Source organism: Somniosus microcephalus, chromosome 6, assembly GCF_052327205.1.
Source record: "Somniosus microcephalus isolate GS21.2 chromosome 6, FLI_Smic_1.0, whole genome shotgun sequence".
NCBI classification, from domain to species: Eukaryota; Metazoa; Chordata; class Chondrichthyes; order Squaliformes; family Somniosidae; genus Somniosus; species Somniosus microcephalus.
Window position 1 is genome coordinate 31,733,887 of NC_140992.1, and position 23,068 is coordinate 31,756,954.

The following is a 23,068-nucleotide window of genomic DNA, read 5'->3' on the forward strand; positions in this document are numbered from 1 at the left end:
GCACTTACCTTCTTCAGCCGGCGGCTCCAACCTCACTTTTACCGCCCAGTTCCTGAGCCGTTGGAAACCTGGCCAGCAACTGTTAAATTTAAACCAGGCTTCCAATTGCACTGTAGGATCCTGACTTAAATATGTTAATGAAGTGTTCCGCCCTTCGATGGCGGGGCACTCGCATGACATGGAACCCGTGTTGAGGACACATTCCCTGTTCCTTAATTTTTAACCCCATCCCTCCCCCCCATGATGGGTGGGAGAGGTTTAATATTGGGGCCTTGATGTACCAACATGTTGCACCACTGAGGGGGCAGCCATAAGTAGGAAACCCACTTGAGCACTGGTCAGTGAAGAGAATTCACTCAGTAAACAGGAAAATCTAAGTCATTTTGGCCTGGATATTAACAGGGGCAGGTTATGTAGGCGGGGGAGTGGGGGGGCGAGGGTGCGGAGTTTCAGATGGGAAACCGGAAGTCTGGGTTTCCACGCATGCTGTGGAGTACTCCACAGTGCGCGTCTTTTGGCCTTGACAGGGTCCCTGCCCAGAAGTCAGCCTGATTCACAGGCTTGGCTTCCAGTCGGGCGGGGAGCACTCCGGAGCAGACGCAGGACTAGGTAGGTTCGATCCACGACCCCAGGGAGTCTGATCCCCGGCCCGGGGGGAGCAGGGGGAGCTTTGATCCCTGACCCCAGGGGAGAGGGTGTCCAATCCTGGGGGTCTGACCCCTGATCTTGGAGGGTCCAATCCTGTGGGGGGGGGGGGGGGGGGGGTGAGAGTGCTGATCCCCGACCGCAGGGGCCTTTGTATGGGGGGGATTTCTTCTTAGGCAGTCCCTCGGAGCCGAGGATGACTTGCTTCCACATTAAAAATGAGTTCTCAGATGACTGATGAGTCCAATGCGGGACCTACAGTCTCTGTCACAGGTGGTTGAAGGGGCGGATGGGTGGGGTGCTTGGGTTGACGTGCGCTCCTTGTGCTGCCTGCGCTTGGCTTCCGCTTGCTCCCGGCGAAGAGACTCGAGGTGTTCGGCGCCTTCCCGGATGCTTCTCCTCCACTTTGTGTGGTCTTGGGCCAGGGATTCCCAGGTGTCGGTGGGGATGTTACACTTTTTCAAGGAGGCTTTGAGGGCATCCTTGAAGCATTTTCTCTGCCCACCTGGGGCTCTCTTGCCGTGTCGGAGTTCCGAGTAGAGAGCTTGTTTTGGGAGTCTCATATCGGGCATGCGGACAATGTGACCCGTCCATCGGAGCTGATTGAGCGTGGTCAAAGCTTCGATGCTGGGGATGTTGGCCTGAGCAAGAACACTGATGTTGGTGCGCCTATCCTGCCAATGGATTTGCAGGATCTTGCAGAGGCAGCATTGGTGGTACCTCTCCAGTGCTTTGAGGTGCCTGCTGCACATGGTCCATGTCTCGGAGGCATACAGCAGGGCGGGTATCACTGCTGCTCTGTAGACCATGAGCTTAGTGCCGGGTTTGAGGTCCTGGTCTTCAAACACTCTCTTCCTCAGGCGACCGAAGGCTGCACTGGCACACTGAAGGCAGTGTTGGACTTCGTCGTCGACGTCCGCCCTTGTTGACAGTAGGCTCCCAAGGTATGGAAAGTGGTCCACGTTGTCCAAGGCCTTGTCGTGGATTTTGATAATCGGGGGGGCAGTACTGTGTGGCGGGGGCAGGTTGGTAGAGGACCTTTGTCTTACGGATGTTTAGTGTACTAAACATTCACTAAACATACACTATGGGGGGGGAGTGGGCGTCTGATGGCGGGGGAGCTGGGGGGGTGTCGGTGGGGGAGGAGAAGCACTCCTGCTCCTCCTGGCCCACAAGCAGAGCTATGAAGGCACTTACCTTCTCTCCGACGCTGTCCTCACCTCGCTTCAGCTGCCGGATTTCCCGAGGCCTGGGAAATCTCCCATTAAATCAGAGGCCGCCAGCCTCATTAAAATATTTAAATTGCCAACCCGCCTCCTGGGAGCGGGTTGGCTTCCCAACTCTTGTCCTGCCTCTGTAAAAACTGGAAGTGGGCGGGTTGGTGTCGGGGTTCAGAATTTTAAAATGTTTACTCCCAATCCACCTGTTTTTGTGCTAAAGTTCCCATTCATTAAGTCTGAGTGGATGTCCACACCAGGACAGCTTATGTACATCTCTTAACTTTTGGTCCGTGCACAATATGCAACAGGAAAGACTTCAAGACCCTATCCTGTCCATCATGGGGGGGTTGTCATCTCAAGACTTGATTTTTCCAATATTTTCTCTGTGGCTTCCCAAGCACCACCCTACCTAAACTACAATTCATTCAGAACTCTGCCACACAGATACTACCTAATATCAAGTTCTGCACACCATTGTCCTTGTCGATCTCCATTGGTTGCTCAACCCCTAGCACTCACTGTCACTGAAGGGGGAGCTCAGATGTATTAGGAGGTTGGAGGGAAACCCTGGAAGCATAGAATGGGCAGAAAGGGGATGTTGGGAGCTTAGAGTCGGCAGCTCATGCTCGGATTCTCCACAGTGCAGCTCTGGGTTTTGGATGTGACCTTCAAGAATTCAGGTTTGGGGACTATGTCCCCCATCGACCATATTGGCAGAGCATTGTGTCATAGAATAGGTTAGAAATCAATCCTTTCACCAATGGGACCTGTGTTTTAATCCAGCCCATACTGATGGGATGTTCTCTCACGTTGTTGGTTATAAAGGCCCTAAAGTTTGGCAATCTGAACCCAGCTACTAGTGAGCACAGAATCACAGCATAAAACTGTTCACAATTTAGCACAAACTAGTAATCTCATTCAGAGGGACTAATATGGGAAAGCAAAAAATTAATATGGTGCTACGGAATGAACAAATTTCAACTTTTAGCATTATTCAGCACTTCGAGCAAAGCTTCTTCAGTTGCGCCAGTGTGATATTTCTGTTTTACCAAGAAAAAGCAACAACTTGCATTTATATACAGTAGTGCCTTTAACGTAGAAAAACAACCCAAGAGACATCATCAAAAATATGGACGCTGAGCCAAAGAAGGAGATAATAGGAGTGGTGAACAAAAGATTGGTCAAAGGGATGGTTTTTAAGGAGAGTTTTAAAGGAGGAGATGGATTGGAGAAGGTGTTTTGGGGGGGAATTCCAGAGTGTGCGGCCAAGGCGGCTGAAGGCACAGTCACTAAAGGTGGGGTGAGATGTGGGGTGTGGGGGATGCAACAGAGGCCAGAGTCAGAGGAACGGAAAGTTCAAGGGCTGTTTGTAGGGCTGGAGGATGTTACAGGGATAGCGGGGGGCAAGACCATGAAACTATTTAAACACAAGGATGGGTATTTTAAATTGGAGACTTTGGGGGATTTAGACTTGGTTCTGGATAAGCACCCACTTTTCCTGACCTATCTGGAGTGAGACTGTCAATTTAAGGGGAATTTTTCTGTTTCAGCACTCTGGCCTCATCCCAGGAGCAGATATCAGGAAATTTCACATTCCAACCATTACTTTCCATCCTTTAATTTGGATGCAATCTCCCTGATATGTGCTCCAGGCATGTGCCCAGAGTAGGAAATGTCCCCGTTAGTGCCAATTGTTGCTGAATTATGGGGATATTGGTGTTGTGGGTCCACAGCTATTAGGAACTAGGTTCAGGACATTCAAATTAATTTCATATAAGGCGTGACTTCCCTCTTCTGGCAAGGAGCCTCAACCACAAGTAGCGCATATGAGAAATGTGGACATGTGTGGCACATCATTTTCTGACCATTAATTTAATGCATGCATCCTAACAGTGAAAAGAAACTACCACCCCATCACTCTAGGCTTGATTCTAAAGGTGAAGATATGTAGTACCTCACTGCAAATTCAGATGCCTCATTATGATATCAACTGCTGCCATGGCTATTGCAACTGGGCAGGTTGCAAAAGTCAGCCATTTGTTTTTTTTTTTAACCTCACTCCTTTCACCCCAAAGAGTAGGTTTAACAGGTTTGTACCTTCCATCACAACACACAAGAAACACACACAAGAAAGTGCCAAAAATAGATGATTTTACAAACTCCTTACTAGTTGTCCTTTTACACCTGGATCACCTCTGTCACCTGGATTGCCTGGGACTCCTGGCAAACCAGGTGAGCCTTCAACCCCTTTTATACAATCTGGCCCCAGTTGTCCAAGTAATCCTTTCGGTCCACGGTAACCTAAATATAGAGAGGAGACCAATTTACTTAGAGAAGAATATTTGCGACGTCATTTTATATATATATACACAAAACATGCATACACACGTATACACACGCACGCGTTTATACCAAAAATAGGTTATATCAGATAATACGCACCAGGAATGATTTTCCAAAAACGATTATTCCAGCTGATTTGGAAATCCTACAATATTTTTGAACTGTCTTAACTGACTTTAGTTAACAACTGCACCACCGTTAACATGGCAAAGACACGAGATATAAACTATCCAATTAACATGGTTCATTGTATCCACAGCTGTGATAACAATGACACAACTAATGAAACCAACACTAATCTCATGCTGCTGAAGTAATTTTTGATGTAATCTGGCAATGTTACACTCTCAATGGCATCACGATGGAAGGCAGCCTCGGGTTTAAAACTTTTTCTCTTATCTAATCGGTTTGTACCTGTATCTTTGACATAAACAATACAGCTGTGAATTTTCACTTCAGCATTCACATTTAGAATTTCCCAACCTGTGCTCCCAGCCTGTGTCAGAAGTGCTGCAGCAGAAAAGATATCTCACTGGGGCCTACTCAATTTTATTGAGTAGATTGGGCCTATACTCTCTGGAGTTTCAAGAATGAGAAGTGATCTCATTGAAACATAAAAGATTCTGAGGGGGATTGACTGGGCGGATGCTGAGAGGTTGTTTTTCCCCCAGGCTGCAGAGTCTAGAACTAGGGGACATAGTCTCAATGATAAGGGGCCGGCCTTTTAAGACTGAGATGAGGAGGAATTTCTTCACTCAGAGGGTTGTGAATCTTTGGAATTCTCTACCCCAGAGGGCTGTGAATGCTGAGTCGTTGAGTATTTTCAAGGCTGAGATAGCTAGATTTTTGGGGCTGGATTTTGTCAATGGGGATGTGATGGAGGCGGGACTCCCACTTTTTGGGTTGTAGTCCCGCCTCCATCGATTTGTGGCCAACCCACGTGATTTTCCCTTGATTGACCTTGTTGAGCTCACCCAGTGGGCTCAGCAGGCCAATTAAGGGACACCCGGTTACAGGTGACATCAGGGATTGACATTTCATCTGTCAAGCGCTTTTGACAAATGAAATATCAGCGTTTGACAGCTCTGTGAAGCTGTCAAACACTGACAATCTGACTTCTAACTTGAGTCCTTCTCCACAGACTCAGTTAGAAATCTCTCCAGAACAGAAAGCAGAGGCTGCAACTTTTGACAGCTCGCGGCCATTCTGCTTTCTGTGTCGGTGAGATGAGGGACTCCCGAGACCTGAAGGAAGGAAGCCTGCATTAGTAAGTAAAGGTAAGTAAAACTTATTTAAACACTTTACACACACCAAACACACTTACCTCTGCACTCATGCACCCATTACTCACCTGAACACTGGACATCTCGAACCCTCCAAGCCCTTCAGCCCGACGGTTCGCCTCGCTAACTTGGCGTGGTTTGGAGCCGTCGGGCAGCCCACACTTCAGGGATAAAAATAGGGATTAGGCCAAAAACTGCCTGTTCACTACCTGTTAACAGGCAGTTAATTGGCACTAATCCCCTTCCCGCCTCGGGGAGGCGGCTCCCAGCACAGGTCGGGTACCCGCCTCCTGGGAAACAGGCATGGAGGCGGGTTGGGGGCGGGAAGGGTTCGTGCCCCCCGATTCTGCAATTTTCCCCCCACTCCCGCCTCCAAACCCGCCTCCACGGGGCCTGGAAATTGGAGCCCCCGGACTCTAGGGGAATCAAGGGATATGGAGATCAGGCGGGAAAGTGTAGTTGAGGTTGAAGATCAGCCATGATCTTATTGAATGATGGAGCAGGCTCGAGGGGCCGTATGGCGTACTCCTGCTCCTAATTCTTAAAATCCCAGTCACCATGTATAAATATGCAGGGAATACTGTTACTCCATCAATTTAAAGTGCACATACGGACAGATCAAATGGGCCCACTTTGTGCTGAAATTGCCTTGATTCTATTAAACACACTGACAAGCCATCTGATACAAAATTTATTGAAGAGGATGGCCCAGGCTGTAATGCTTTATTTGGTCAGGCCTGTTTCTTCCATAAATGCGGTATCCAATGTTTCCCTGAAGTGCACCTTCTATGTATCTACTTCATAACAGGAACTGAAGAAAGAAACACAAAGGTGAAGGACTGCCACAACTGACTGAAACAATTATGATGCGGTGTGTGCTGGATTATTGTTACTCTGTTGGTTCAACTGCAGCTGGACGGTGGTTATATAGAAGTCTATTGGGCAACAAAATGTTCTTCGGAACAACCACTGAAGTAAAAATTGGAAATTTCCAGGGTCGTGTTTTGAGCGGCCTCCAATGGCCCCTTTAACGACCCCTGCTTAGGCTGCGCAATGCTTGGCATAAGTGGGCAGAGTATGTACAGCACACTCGCCGCCCATTTGTACCTGAAAATTGCAATTGGGGCCCTACAACCGTCATGGGACCATCGATGTGCATATTTAAGCAGCGCCCTCCCAGTAATAGGCAGGCGGACTGCTTGCCCGTTTGCAGGCCCACTTGAAAATTGCATCAATTGTGCCGCCGAGCTACCATCCCCACCCCCCACCCCCCAATTTTCAATTGTTGGCCGCCTGTTTCTTGTGAAAATTGCCCCCAATGTCTTCAGGGTGGGAGAACAACATGGAGGTGGGGGGAGGTTGCTGGGATGGGGGTGGAGATCGGCGGGGGGGTGGGGGGTGTAGTTGGCGATCATGGAGTTGGGAGCAAGTAAGCTTGCTGGGCTGGGGGAAAACACTCCGGGCTCCTCCTGGCCCACAAGCAGTGCTGTAAATGCACTTACCTCATGGATCCGACTCTTCTCACTTCCTTTTACCTGCTGGCTCGGGAAACCCGGCCGAAATGGGTTAAAAACAAAAAGCCTGTAAAAATGGAGGCATGCAGCCGCCTTAAAAATGTTGACCATCCAACCCTCCTCCACTGAGAGGGCAGATTGGTCGCCCAAATCCCCCCCTCCCCCCCCACCCCACCCCACCGTCCTGCCGCGGTTAAAACCAGAAGTGGGCAGGTTTGAAGCGGGCTAGGGTCGGGGTTGAATTTTTTTTTACATTGAACCCAAACCCACCCATTCTTGGGGGTTAAAATTACCTCCCATAATGTTTTTATTTATGCAATTGGACTTTACCTGCAGACCCAGGGATGCCTTGAGATCCTCTGTTTCCTCTGGGACCCTGAATACTCATTCCAGCAGGACCAGGTGGCCCAGGTTCACCACAGGATCCAGGAGGTCCAGGAGCGCCTAGGTCACCTCCTGGACCAGGAGAACCTTGTCCACCAGCATCACCTGGAAGTCCTATATCTCCTTTGAGACCTGTTTGAATTTAAGAACAATATTAATTTCAGGTAATGTGAATAACACCTTGACAGTTAGGGGGTAATTTTCCGAGCACGCACTGGCGGTACGAATCTTTTTCGTCAGCAGCACATATCAATAATTGAAATCCACGGAAGGAAAATTGTGGACAGCAGGCCTATCATTTTCCAATATGCACTGCCAATGGGAGCGGTTCCCTGCCACCAACATGTACTTGGATATTACCCACTTAAATTGTATTGGTGCAATGTTATACGTGTATATTTTAATCTGACCTGGTGGGCCTGGTCGACCCTTTTGGCCTTTATATCCTCTTCCAGGAAAACCTGTATAGAGAGAGAGAGAGAGAGAGAGAGAGATGGGATCTGTATTTAGTTTGAATTGCAACGAAACCACCAAAGCTTGACACTCTGAATTATTACAGCTTGAAACTGAAACATTGGCCGCGATTTTACCGGCGCTCAGAGGACGGGTTTGGAGGCGGGTCCACTGTCAAAATCAAAATGATTGACAGCGGGTTGGGAACCCCCTGCGAACCCACCTCCATGTAAGTTTCCAAAGTGTCGGGCCTGCGATTTCAGAACAGACCCGACACCAAGCGGCGGGGGAGGCATTTAAGATAGTTAAACGCTTGTTAACGACTATTTTGCCAGCCTATTTCTATTTTACCACTTTTTAACAAGGTTCACGTCATTCAGAGATCACGTCAGGTAAGTAGGTCGGGTTCTACATGTCTCCCCATTGCTGTGAATAGGTGACAGCTGCGAAAGTGGTATAAAAGCTACCACAGCTGGTCACTTTCCAATGTCAGAAGCTTGAGCCTTCCGGACTTGGAAAACACTTTTGAGCTTTAGGCAGATTGGAAGTTTTGGAGTAAACTCTCTATCCACTGTCCCCTCCTTGGAGCAAGCTCTCTCACCATTGACAGATCACTTCTGTCATCTCAACTTCAGCTGCCATCTATTCCAGCAACATCGGTGCCCTTGAAAAAATCTCACCTTGGTCCTCTGAATCCCTCCACAATCAGCCTCAGCACCAACATCACCAGGCACACCAATATCATCAACAACAATACCAAAGATCTCCGCAATCACCTGATGCTGCACAGGACACAGGGCATCAGCAGCCGAGAACTTTGCTGTCCGGGAGGCCAGCGATGGCATCACCATGGCCAGATTTATTTCACTTGACGCTGTACACCCTGGCTGCCACATGCTGCACCAGGTTGACACCAGCACCACTGTCAATCAAATCAAATTTCACTGCCGACCCGCCACCGATCCCGTCCGCTTAGCACCGGCAAAATCCCGGCCATAGAAATTACAACAACATGGAAACAGGTCTTCCCGCCTAACCAGTCCATACCGGTGTTTATCCGCCACACGAACAGTAGCCCACCCTACTCCTACATCAGTCTTTCCTTCAACAATCTATCTCACCTAGTTTAAAATGTTGATGAGGTCTCTGCTTCAATCACTAACTCCAATATTGCATTCCACAGCCTCACAATCCTTCATGTAAAAAAATGTTTCTCTTGCTCTCTGACCTAAATCTCTTATATTTCCAACAGGACCTGGGGTAGATGGAACCACTATCTTCCCCAAACATGGTATCATGATGTTGGTTGGGAGGCGGGCGGAGCAGGACTGAGGGGAGGAAACTCGCATACTGGAATTTCCTCAGCTCTGTGCTTTTTACCGCTCAGTAACTGAGATGTACCTTGAAAGATGGAACTGAGATCTACTTAGGGTGCACTCTCCTGTTACCCAAAGGAACGACAGCACAAAGGCCTTAGATGGCCCCCTTATAAAGGGGGCTAATTGGTCACAGCAATGAAACATAAACAATGCTGGCAGGCAGTGGGTTGCTTGCCATTGCTGCATTTCCCACCTGAAGATGCACCCACATTGGCAATGGGAACCCGCAAAACCGGTGTAGCTTAAGTAACTCTGGATACTCTGACGGGCCAGGAGTGGACGTCCCCGGCAACTGCTCAGCCACATTTTCGCTGCAAAATAGGGCTGAGAATTTCCAGCCCCTCAGTGCTTGCTTAGTGAGGCTACTCAGGTTATTGCAACCTATTGATTTTGGTTAAGAATTAGGTGTAAGGTAGCTTCTTGTATATTGGTCATCCTGATTGAACAAAGGGAAAAGAGAATTGCTCCAACACATCCAAATGAAAGCAAATGTCATTAAAGATGAACTCAAAATGCTTTGTCAGGAGATGCTCACCTGGATCTCCTTTCAGTCCATGAAGACCTGGGAAACCATCACTTCCTTGATTGCCCTTTGCACCCATTGCTCCTGGAAGACCAATGCGTCCCGCTATTCCTGTATTCGGGATATCAAGGATAAAGGATTAAAAAATAGCAATGTTTGTCTCCAAAAAGTAACCAAAAGTATAAACAATTTACTTTAAACAGGTTATGGCCTGTGCTAAAATAGCGCCAAGGAATTTAGCATGAGCGGTCTTAATTCCTACCCTTATACATCTCTACTCAAATCTAGAGTGATGTTACTAAAGCTACAAATTGTATGATCCTTTACTGTGGGCCTGTGACTTTAATGGGAATGAACCTTATCAGTATAAGTATTGGCCCAGAAATTCGGGTCTCCACGGGTGAGTACGCATGGGGTACTCACCCGTAAGCCCAATGGAAGTGCCGGTTTCCTGCATGCACTGTGCATGCGCGGGAAACCGGCACTTCCGTTCCCCTGAACGAAGGGGTTCAGAGTTCGAACGCGTGCGCAGGAGAGGCAGCGCGTGCGCATCGAACTTACGTTTTTTTTTTTTTTACAGGTTTTCCCGGGAGGGTAAGTCTCCAGAAGTTACACATATAAAAAGCAGTCGCAAGGCCTGCTTTTTACAAGGTAAGTGGTGAATTAATTAAAATTAAAACATTTTTTCCACAGGTTTATTATTTTTAAATACTTTAAAGCAAGGTAAGTTTAATTTTAGCCCCGTTAGAAAATAAAATTATTTTTTTCAAAAATTTAAATTATTGTTTAAAATAGTTATTTCATGTAATTTATAGTTTATTTTAAAAATGTGATGTTTTAAAAAAAATTATTTGAAGATTTAGTGATGTTTTGGGGCTCGTAGTATTTATAAGTTTTGACCTGTCAAACTTATGAATGGGCATTCCCTGCTCCGATTGGCTCCCCATGGCCCACGTGATGCCAGGGGACGCATCGAATTAACTGTGCCCCTGGGATACGCAAGCACTGCGCGCCGGCAGTTGGAGCAGGCCCAGGATCGGAATCCCACGGGGGCCCACAGCTCAACAGCCGGCGCGCAAGGTAAGTGCAGGTCGGGGGCTTGCACCCGCGGGAAGCCCCCGACCCGAATTTCTGGGTCTTAAAGAGGCTGGGAAATTCCTCGGAAATGCCCCCACCCCACTGGCGTTCCTTTGCCGGAGGTGCAGTGGAAATCCCAGTTACACATGGCAACGTCAACGGGACGGGATCAGCAGCTGGGAATTTCCTGGCCAGAGTAGATTTTAATTATTGGAGGGAGGAATCTTACCTGGAGTACCTCGGACACCTGGACCTCCTGGTAAGCCTGGTTTCCCATCCAGTCCTTTACAGCCTTGAGGACCTGAAGAACCTACAAGATGACGCCAGTGAAAGCAACATAAATAAAAGGAAGAAGCTAACTTTAATTGCTGAACAACACAGATATTTTTCACAATCTTTCAGTGAACAACTTCTGGCACATTATCTGCCACAACTTATACAACATTCATTGAATTGGAAAAAAGTTAAAGAACATTTGACAGAGTGGAGAGAGAAATGGACATGTAAGAAGAGAAGAGAGAAAAACATAATTATAGAGCGCGGCTGAAAGAGCAAAAGAAAAGCAAAGAAAGTTATGAGAAGGTGTTTGAAAACAGGGGAGGAGGAGGTAAGTTTGACGCATTTTGGGAGGAAGCTCCAGAGGCCAGGGGCAGAGAGGCAGAAGGATCAGCAAGTAATAATGGAACAAAGAGAATGGAGAAAAAGGAGTAGACCAATGTCAGAAGAGTCAAGGGTATGACGGAGGACAAGGCTGAAGGAGATTGCCTGATGTAGGATGGAATTTCTTCACTCAGAGGGTTGTGAATCTTTGGATTTCTCTACCCCAGAGGGCTGTGGATGCTGAGTCGTTGAGGATATTCAGGGCGGAGATAGATTTTTGGACTCATGGGGAATCAAAGGCCTACTTCTGCTCCTAATTCTTATGAGTGAGGTGGTGGAAATCTGGAAATTGATTTGGAGGGGCACAGGGAGTCAGTGGAACCTATCAATAACCAGGGTGATGAAAGTGCAGGGATTTGAGCGAATACGGACATGGGCATTGGCATGCTGAAGGAGTTGCAATTTTTGGAGGGCGGAAGCAGGGTGGCCAGCTTGGATAGAATTAGAGAAGTCGAGTTTTGAGGAGATAAAAGTATGGATTAGAGTCTCAGTAGCAGTGAGGGAGAAGTAAAGCCAGAGGCAAGTAAAAATGGCATTGGCGATGGTGATACATGTGGGGAAGAAAACTCAGCTCTGGATCATGCAGCAGGCCAAGGTTCTGCATCACCAGATTTAGCTCAAAGTGGCAGTTAAAGAGGTTGATGCAGATAAAAAAAATAAGGCTTGTATAAACAAACGGGAGCAGGAAAAAGATGGTTCCCGTTTAAGCTTGTAGTGAAGTGGAAGTAATTTTAATTTGTCCAAGACTTGATATTGGCCAAGCAGTTGGAGAGTTGAACAATAGTTCTAGAATCAAAAGAGAAGGCAGAAAGGTAAAGCTGTATGTCAAAGCATACAAATGGAGCCTGATCCCAGGCTTCCAAAAAAATGATGGCACCAAGGGGCAGCATATAGATGATGAGAGGAGGGAAGCAAGGATAGAGTGCTGGGCACATCAGTGGTGACTGTGTGGGCGAGAGAGGAGAAACCATTAATAGATTTGTATTACAAAAGCAAAATACGGCAGAAGCTGGAAATCTGAATTAAAAACAGAAAAATGCTGGAAATACTCAAGCAGGTCTGGCAGCATCTGTGGAGAGAGAAACAGTTAATGTTTCAGCTCGATGACCTTTCGTCAGATTTGTATTGTCAGCATTGGTACAAATACGAATGAAACCAAAGAGGAGCAGTGCCATGAAGAGGGACTGCTGAAGAAAGATGTTAGCTGAGGATGGAATCATCAATGGTGCTAAAGGCAGCAGAGAGGTTGAAAAAAATAAACAGGGACGATAAACCACAATCTCAATCACAGAGGATGTCGTTAGTGCCTTTGACCAGAGCAGCTGTGACGCAAAAAAACTACTAGGCACTTGGTCTAAGCGTTAAACAAAGCTTTAATCAACTGTTTTACAACATGGAGGTCTAGTTCCTGTTAAGAATGTCCTGCGCAAGCTGGGCCCATGCCCGTGTATTTATACTCTCCCTGGACAGCGCCACCCGTAGGCCGCTCAGTATTATTTCATAAGTTTTTCTTTCATGAATGACTGCTTCATGTCAAGCTGCGTGCTATGGGCAGGGCCCATTTGACTTTTGGAGATGGTCTGAAGCAAACATATCGAAGCAATTGAAAACAAATTACCTGCACAACCTGATTGGCCTAGGTCGCCTTTTTCACCAGGGGCCCCACAACCCCCTACAAGTCCTGGTTTACCTGGAGACCCAGGAGTTCCTGGTGATCCTTTAGGGAACGAAATGCCTCGATCACCCTAAGATACATGAGGATCAAATAAATCGTTTATTTTTAGACCTGGTATTATCTATACAAGTTAAGAATGCCTGATCGGTGAAGTTTTATTTGAAGCAGAAGTTAATTTATTAGCTAGTGGGATAAATTCTACAAACCATCGTTCCTCCTGGTGCAGTTAATGGCGTGATGGGAACATATATTGGGAGATGTTAGCGTGCTTGATTCATGGGTTGCATAATTTTTTCATCTATTCATTATTGGGTGGAAATTTGTGTGCTCTGTGATTGAGGTGCACTGACCTTGGCACCCAAATTCCTAAACTGTGTTCCTGTTGTTTAAAAACTGTGCTGGTTATGCTAAGTCATAAGAATAAGTCTTTAAAATTATTAGATAGCCCAGCAAATACTGAAATCTTCAGGCATTATAGGAACGCACCATACACAAAAATAACGCAGCCACATTTGCGAATGCCAGTGGAACATGGGAACGGGGTCGGCCATTCAGCCCTTTGAGCCTGTTTGCCATTCAGTTAGTTCATGGTTGATCTGTACCTCAACTCCATTGACCCACCTTTGCTCAATATCCCTTGATACCCTTACCCATCAAAAATCTATTGATCTCAGTCTTGAAAATTTCCATTGACCCAGCAGCCACAGCATTTCGGGGGAGCGAGTTTCAGATTTCTTTGTGTGAAAAAGTGCTTCGCGATTTCACTCCTAAATGGCCTTGCTCTAATTGAATGAAATGCTGTCAGCCATGCATAATGGTACTACAGGTTGACTATCCCTTATCCGAAAACCTTGGGACCAGCTGTGTTTCGGTTTTCGGAAATTTTCGGATTTCAGAAGGTATTATTTCAGACTGGGAAACTCTGAACATTAAATTAATTTGGTAATTAGTATTTGTATTTAATATAAATTTTAAAAGTGCAGGCTACCTCTTGCGACTGTTGCGTGTCTCATTCCCCTTCCTGCTTCTCTGTGCTGCCGCTCCCAGTCTGTTTACAGCTCCCCCTGCTCCGTATCTGAATTCCTTGACTTAGTGGGGGTCTGGGGCTCGACTGCCGCCGCCAGTTGTGGGAAAGCCGGATATCGGCTGACTCCTACGCTAAGCTGGCCCGCAAATCAGGTCAGAAAAGCATCGGCCGCGTCGGGTCATGTTTGGCGCCACTCGGGTTATGTCGTGCGCATGACTTACGCTCCACAAAAAAACTTTCGGTTTTCAGAGGTTTTCGGTTTTCAGAAGTGCGGATAAAGGATAGTCTACCTGTACTGCATTATCTTGCAAACCGGTTTATGCAAAGTTAAAGTTTGAACAGAAAATAAAGGATTTGGAATTCAGACCTCTAGCGGATACAGCTTGAACCGTGCCCTAGTGACTATCACAGCAGTGCTCTGATGTGATTTGTTTGCAAGTACCCCAGGAACTGAGCCTACCTTCAAAATAACCAAACAGAACACTGCACACGCTTTCATATGTCTGAGCAAGATAAAATTGTTTCAGGATGAATTTATTACTGCTAAATTTAAACTCTGTCTTTAGACGTTGCCTTTTTTCTCTTCTTTCGCTTTTCCCTACAGAAAAAAAGCACTGTTTGAGTTCTCCCAGTGGACAGCTGTGCTCTAAAGGAACGGGAATTGGAGATTTCTTGCTCCAGAGCTCTAGTTTATAGCCCCAAAATTCCTGAGCTTGCGTGGACACTTTTGCAGCGGGAGTTGGGTGCAGGGCCAGAATCTGGGATGGGAATCGGTTTGCCCAAGTCTTTGTCCCACTTTTCCTCCATAAGCAAACTGACAATGTCTGCCACACTTCTGCCAGTGTATAATGCTGGTAGGCAAAATAGATTTGTATCATGCGGGCGTACGCTGCATCAGCAGCAAAGGAGGTGGAAGTGGTGGGATTTCTGGCAAGTGACGGGAGAGGCAGGCACTTCTTGCATCTGTGCCCCCATGTGCTGACAACAGAAGAGAAGGGGCCAGTAACATGAAATTAGTTGCCATAAATATCGCCTGCACTGTCTCCTTTTCACCTGCCTCAAAGTATTGGTACTTGGCTTGCGAGCATTACACACCGATGGAATAAGGGCTCATATTGCCAGCTTCCTAATGGCAATTGACTGCAGAGCAACAACAGGAAAGATACTTTAACACCACCTAGTCCACCCATGTGACATTGCCATTAACATTCCAGCTACCTCGTGACCTCTTTAAGGGAGACTGCTATCATATGCAAAATAATGATGAATTGTGAGCAGTTTTTGCACTGCGGACATGCATTCACTAGAATCAGGTTGAGATTGTCCAAACTTACCTCATCTGGAGGCTTTACAGCCATTGCAAAGAGGAAAATTCCACTCCAGCAGCCTGAGCTGGATTAAAACTCAGGTCCCACACATGCAAGGCAGTGTACAAACCTACAGCAGTCTTCCAGAAGGAATGCTTCTAAAACATATATGGGGATGTTCTATCTAAGTTGAGGGCATAGCCTTGACACTTTGTCCATATACTTGCTAGAACATTACAATGTTGAGACAGTAGGGACAATAATGCGATGCCAGTTCTGTTCCTCGGGCACGATCAATCTTTCCCTCCCCTGCTTCCCATAGCTCTCCTGAAGTTAGCATGGAATGCTTCACTGCACCTCCTTTCTGCTTGCACTCACACCCTCAAAACCAACTACTGCTCTCACAACTGCTACCCCACCTTGGCCTCACTTGCTGTTTCTTCCTGCTATTATGCACACTGTGCGAAGTTGCCTCATACATCTTGAAAACCATTAAACAGGGGAAACATTAACCTATTCCACTTGCAGGAGAAGCTGGCAAATGACAGAGGGGAGTGTACGAGATAGAAGAAGGTCCTGCCACTATTCAAACATTGACATAGATAGAAGAGGCCATCTACCTTATTGGCAGACAATGCGCACACAGCTACAGAGATGACCGAGGTGGAGACCAGGCACAGCAGGGTGTTTGGGCAGCTTTCCTTACTTTTCTCTTTCTACTTAACTCTCTCAGTCACACACTCAAATACTCAGCAATGACACCCTGGTGGTGCATTGTGCTGCCCCTCATCTGCTATTGCTTACCCATTGCATTACATGCTAACCCTTGTTCTTTGCCTCTTTTTAGAATGTTAAATTTGAGGCATTGGGTGACTGGGAGCCAATGTAGGTCAGTGAGGACAGGGCTGATAGGTGAGCGGGACTTGGTGCAGGATAGGATACGGGCAGAAGAGTTTCGGATGAGCTGAAGTTTACGGGGGTTGGAGAATGGGAGGCTGGCCAGGAGAACATTGGAATAATCGAGACTGGAGGTGACAACGGCATAGGTGAGGGTTTCAGTGGCAGATGAGCTGGGGCATGGGTGGAGGTCGGCAATGTTACAAGGTGGAAGTAGGCAGTCTTTGTGAATGTATATGAATGGCGAATGACAGTGGTTTTGTGGGTGAGTAATTGTATCCTCAGTTCGTCCTTACCTCTATAAGAAGTCATGGCCTCAATGTTCACATCATCTGATTTTCCTCAATATTAAGTTTCTTAATAGATCAACCCATTGAACCCATCTATTTTTACATAGGATTACATAGGGTATACAGCACAGAAACAGGCCATTCGGCCCAACCAGTCCATGCCAGAGTTTATGCTCCACTCGAGCCTCTTCCCATCCTTCCTCATCTAACTATCAGAATAACCCTCTATTCCCTTCTCCCTCATATGCTTATCTAGCCTCCCATTAAATGCATCTAGACTATTCGCTTCAACCACTCTCTGTGGTAGCGAGTTCCACATTCTCACCACTCTCTGGGTAAAGAAGTTTCTTCTGAATTCCCTATTGGATTCCTTGGTGACTATCTTATATTGATGGCCTCTAGTTTTGCTCTTCCCCCACAAATGGAAAGATTCTCTCTGTGTCTACTCTATCAACACCTTTCATTATTTTAAAGACCTCTATTAGGTCACCCCTCAGCCTTCTCTTTTCAAGAGAAAAGAGACTCAGCCTGTTCATCCTTTCCTGATAGATTTATATTTAGATATGAGTCTGGAATTTCAGTATGGGTTCACCCAATCTCCTGTTTTAATGGGCAGAATATTGGTGGAAACCCTGGAGAAACAGCATAAACAGTATGTCGATATTACAGTAGGAGAACAGGGAACCCCCACAGAAATTATAATGATGTCTTCATAGATGTCAACTACTTAGCTGGCCAGAGGGTAGACAGACAGATGCACTGATTAAAACACCTCAATCTATTTTTGGATTGATGTTATTGATATGAATTCTATTAAAGGAAAATGACATTTTGGTGAATGATTCAAACTCACAGATGAGTATTAATCTACCTTTTGTCCAGGAGGGCCTGTATTGCCATAGACTGTCCTACTTGGTTCTCCTTTCTCTCCCTTTGGACCAGATTTGCCACCAGGACCAGGCAAAGCCAAAGACCCTGATGTCCCTGGGAACCCTTTCTCTCCTTTGTCACCTGATAAAATCATCAGAAAAAATAAGTCACATAGAGCACCATAATGTACCCAATATCGAGATCCACTGTGTACTCTGTTAATCTCAAATCAGCAACATGTAGTCAAGTAGTCACAGAACTCTACCATGTACCCATTACAGTTCTGTTGTACTTCCCATGTACCTCACAGTCCCATATAACACTATCAGGTGCTATTACACCTCCAGCTTCACCTAGGTACACCATTATCGTAACATGTAGTCCAAAAAGTAACTCAATTATAGTTCCACACAGCCTGATTACAATCCCGTAGACCACCATTACTTTTCCTATTATAGTTACACAGAAGTACAGCATCTACCCCCATTACAATTATACTTACTATTCACCTTAAGCTCTTCCATATTTGTATCCAAGTTAATTTGCATTTCAGATTGAAAATCCCCATCAGTAAAGTGCTTTGTAACATTTATTTAAATAAACGATTGAGGCTATTACTTACTTCTGTATAAACCCATTTCAATGAATTAGTTTGACTCATTGTTATATGCAATAGGATGGTTTTAGAAACTTATCTTACTCCATCCTCATATCACAAAACTTACCTGGAAGGCCCATTGAGCCCATAGATCCAGGAACCCCTGCAGACCCATGATATCCCGGATTCCCTGTTAAACCTGGATCGCCCGGTGGACCTGTTTGGATAAAAAATATAAGACGATTAGAAATTTTACAACTTGCAAGTATTAATCATACAGCTGCAAAAGACTATCTCTTCCCGCCCCCCGCCCTGCCCCAAAGCAGGTCCGCCAAAGCGAATTACACCATTGTAACACTCGAGGAAGCATAGTATGATGATGGGCTAGATTGGGATTCAGATTAACAGATGGAGTCAGAGACAGCAACCAAGGACCACAGGCTATTTATATTTGCACATAATGAATCATTTCATAAACACTTGGGTTACACCATGCTGTTGTACGTTCCTGGTCTCATGCTAACCCAGCACATCAATACTTTAAACTCTAAGGCCTAGAAATTGGCCTGAGGCGCCCAAGCGGCGCAAAGTTCGCCTGGGCGCTGGAATTTGCGCCGCGATCGCTGCATTAGCGATCGCCGCAAATTCAGTTGAAGTGCCCCGAGAGGGAGATGGGGCGCAGCTTGAGGCGCTCCGCGTCCCTCTTAGGGCGCTGAAAGTGAATTTTGCAGCGCTACATGCCCGGCACGCTGCAGTACTGCAGGCCTTCCTCCCACTGTTAAGGGGGAGGGGCCTGCAACAGCGCGAGCCCCGATCGCGAGTGCCGGCAAAAGAGCCCGGCACCAAGGAGAAGTGCCGGGCTCTCGGGAAACAGCCGGCAATGCTGCTGGGGGGGGGGGGGGGGGGAGAGGGGACCAGGAGGCCGGGGACGGAGGTGCTGGCAGGCGGCCACCGACCTCCACCTTAACTTGCACCTCTGCCGGCGCAGCAAGGCCCCGTGAACCGGGCGCGGGTAGCGAACGGCGCTACAGCGGCGTTCGCTAGCAAATATCGCGATCGGGGCGCGAATGGGGCGCTGCGCACACCGATGACGTCATCGGTGGCGGCGCAGCGCAAAAGGCTAACGCCACCATTAGCGCCCCTGCTGAATATCGCGGGAGGCGCAGCCAGTGGCGCTACAGCCACTGACTGTCTCTTTAGGCGCTAACAGGTGGTGCTACTCACCCAATTTGTCCCCCTAAATGGTTTAGCTACAGAGTGAGGCTAGCTACGGTATAATGTAAGCAACCTGTAATGTATTATCACATGGTTTGGTTTGAGCATGCTCAATTCGCCCTGGCCTAATAAAGCAAGCACATGGACTAGCAACTCATCCTGTCTCTGTCCTTCATTTGTTCTACCCACATATATTACATTTTGGTGATGGGGATGGGATCCCAAAGCCATTTTTAGGGACCATGGAAGGACACAGTGTTCAACCTTTGAGTTGACAAGGTGAATTTGTGACACCTAAACTGAATTTTACTGTTAATGCTGATGCAGAATCGTCTGTGGCTCGCCTTTGCGTTTATGTATACACAGCAACAGTGGCGTTGATTCTCACAGGTACACAGGTAGTGTGCTGAGTCACTGTTCGACGGGATCGGGACAATCATGGCCGCGCCTATGGGATTCATCGGAAGCCTCGACATGTATGATCGAGCTCGCGAACCATTCAGTTCTTACATTGAGTGGATGGAGATATTTTTTAGGGCCAATAACATTATTGAGACCGAAGGTGCAGATGAGAATGTTCAAACTCAAAATAAAGTAATTTGTGAACGTAAGAAAGCAATGTTTCTAACGGAGATCGGGCCAGATGTCTACGGAACGTTGACAAACCTACTCGCGCCAAGGAAAGATAAGGATGTGTCGTTTGAAGACAATGTCGAGAAACTCGAGGACCATTTAGACCCAAAGCCATTAGAAACAGCAGAGAGTTATAAGTTTGTTACCAGAAACCAAAAGCAAAGTGAGACCATCAGTGAGTACATTGTAGCTCTTAAGAACCTGTCTTTGCATTGTAACTTCGGCACGTTGTTGGATCGTGCGTTGTGAGATAAGTTTGTGTGTGGACTGGTGGACGAGTGCACACAGTCCAAGTTACTGAACACTCTGAACCTAACATTTGACATAGCATGCAAAATCGCCCTGTCTATGGAGATGGCGTCTAAGAATGCTAGGGAGCTCCGTCCAACTCAAGTGGCTCGTGCAGCTGAGGTCTACAGTCACAAAGCCACCGCCGAACCTAAAGCTGAGAGTCCAAGTCAAAAGCATGTTGGTGAGAGCAGTTCAGTGAATTGTTATCGCTGCAATGGAAATCACTCACCACAGTCCTGCCAATACAGAAATGCGAAGTGTTTTCACTGCCAGAAGCAAGGCAATATTTCAACAGCTTGCAGAGCTAGATCTAAAGCAGGAAGTAAGAACCATTCTAGTGCAATGCAAAGCAGCGACAACAAAAGGGAGGAATTCACAATATTGAAGTGAACACACCTGATGTTGAAGAACTAGGCATCTACAGTATCTATGCCACTAGCAGCAATGCAAGCAGTCGTGAGAAAGACTTCCGTACAAAACTTTTGATCAACGAGCAATATATTGATATTTGTATCGACACGGCGGCAGACTGCTCTATCATGAGTAACGACACATATGAGAGTAAGTTTAAACAAATACCACTTACAAAGAGTATGGTAGAGTTAAGAACCTACTCCAGAGAAATCCTAGAGACATGTGGACAAATGGAATGTACAGTTCAACACCATAGCCAGTCAGTAAAGCTGCCTATTATTGTAGCGAGCTACAACAACAGGCCAACTCTTATGGGTGAGCGAAGGAAAGGGTTGATGTTCTCAAGCGAGCATCTAACCACCGTCCCTTGACATTCAATGGCATTACCATCGCCGAATCCCCCACCATCAATATCCTGGGGGTCACCATTGACCAGAAACTTAACTGGACCAGCCACATAAATACAATGGCAACAATAGCAGGCCAGAGGCTGGGTATTCTGCGGTGAGTGTCTCACCTCCTGACTCCCCATAGCCTTTCCACCATCTACAAGGCACAAATCAAGAGTGTGATGGAATACTCTCCACTTGCCTGGATGAGTGCAGCTCCAACAACACTCAAGAAGCTCGACACCATCCAAGACAAAGCAGCCCGCTTGATTGGCTCCCCATCCACCACCTTAAACATTCACTCCCTCCGCCACCGGCGTACCGTGGCTGCAGTGTGTACCATCTACAAGATGCACTGCAGCAACTCGCCAAGGCTTCTTCAGCAGTACCTCCCAAACCCGCGACCTCTACCACCGAGAAGGACAAGGGCAGCAGGCGCATGGGAACACCACCATCTCCAAGTTCCCCTCCAAGTCACACACCATCCTGACTTGGAAGTATATTGCCGTTCCTTCATTGTTGCTGGATCAAAATCCTGGAACTCCCTCCCTAACAGCACTGTGGGTGTACCTTCACCACACGGACTGCAGCGGTTCAAGAAGATGGCTCACCACCACCTTCTCAAGGGCAACTAGGAATGGGCAATAAATACTGGCCTTGCCAGCGATGCCCACATGCCATGAATGAATTTAAAAAAAGACTAGTTGAGAAAGTTAAAACTAGACTGGAAAAGCGTCTTCAGTGTAGATGCTTCAAAGAAGTGATTTGACACAATGCTGAACAAGTACAAAAGCATGTTCACAGACAGTTATGAGGGTATCACTGGGTATGACGCGCATATCCGCATCAAGTCCAACGTGAAGCCTTTATATTGTGACGCAAGGCCGGTCCCTATGCATTGAAAAGTCAGGTGGAGGAAGAGATATCGAAGCTCAGAGAGAACAGAGTGTTAGTAAAAACTGACAAAAGTGAATGGGCTACCCCAATTGTGGTAGTGCCCAAAGCAGACAAAACTACGCTTGTGCGGTAACTACAAAGTTACTATCAACCAAGCAGTTGACGATGAGCAGTACCCATTACCTACATCTCAGGATTTGTATGCAGCACTCTCTGGGTCAAAGGTTTTCTCCAAGCTTGACCTGTCACACGCTTACGCTCAGCTGAATGTTGACAAAGAGAGTCAACAGTATCTCACCATCAACACACACAAGGGACTGTACTCATACACCAAGTTGCCATATGGTATAAAGTCCTCCCCCAAAATCTTCCAGGCTACGATGGATAAGATATTGCAAGGAGTTCCAAATTGCTTATGCAATCAAGACAATGTGCTGATCACAACAAGCAGTGAGGAAGAAAATCTAGAAGTGGTAGATTTAGGGGGAGAAATACAGTATCGCCCCGTTTGGGGTGCGATTATCGGCCGGGCGCAAAGTTTAGCGCCTGGCGCTAATTATCGCCTCCGACTGCAAACTTGGCTTTTATCGCCCCCTGGAGTTGATTGGAGCGCTAAATCAGGCGCTGCACACCTGTCTTAAGGCACAAAGGCCGAGGAGCGAGGTGCTAACGCAGAGCGCGGGCGCAGCGCAGGTGATGTCAGCTAGCGATGGAACACAGACACACTGGCGCCGGACAGTTCTTAAAGTGGAGGGTCGACCTTGTTCTCCAGCCACACCCTGCTCATTGGAGCCTTGAATCTCGTCCTGGAGAGACCTGTGCCTAAATCTTCCAGCCAAGGACTATGGAGAAGGTGAGAGAACAAGCTCAGCGCTTCAGCGAGCGGGCCTTGGAGGCTCTGGTTGGCGCGGTGGAACGCAGAAGATCTATACTCTTCCCTGAGAGTGGCAGGAGGCCTTTGCCGTGCGAGGACAGAAGAGTGTGGAGGGAGGTGGCACAGAGCGTCTCCTCCAGGAGCGTGGTGCCCAGGACCCATACTCAATGTCGAAAAAAGTTCAACGACCTCACTCGGGTCGTCAGGGTG

General features: G+C 47.0%; 1 protein-coding gene across 6 annotated transcripts in view; it reads right to left on the bottom strand.

Annotated features, from left to right (window-relative positions):
• LOC147115585 (mitochondrial fission factor-like) overlaps positions 1-23,068 on the bottom strand; it is a 305,832-nt gene that overhangs the window by 63,669 nt on the left and 219,095 nt on the right. For all 6 annotated transcript variants that reach the window (XM_085989955.1, XM_085989954.1, XM_085989953.1 and 3 more), the window contains 8 exons: positions 18,273-18,362; positions 17,549-17,688; positions 13,100-13,226; positions 11,051-11,131; positions 9,757-9,855; positions 7,800-7,850; positions 7,336-7,521; positions 4,033-4,166 (listed from right to left, as the gene is read on the bottom strand). In XM_085989955.1, coding sequence (XP_085846081.1) covers positions 4,033-4,166; positions 7,336-7,521; positions 7,800-7,850; positions 9,757-9,855; positions 11,051-11,131; positions 13,100-13,226; positions 17,549-17,688; positions 18,273-18,362 — 908 coding nt within the window. The remainder of the gene's footprint in view (positions 1-4,032; positions 4,167-7,335; positions 7,522-7,799; positions 7,851-9,756; positions 9,856-11,050; positions 11,132-13,099; positions 13,227-17,548; positions 17,689-18,272; positions 18,363-23,068) is intronic.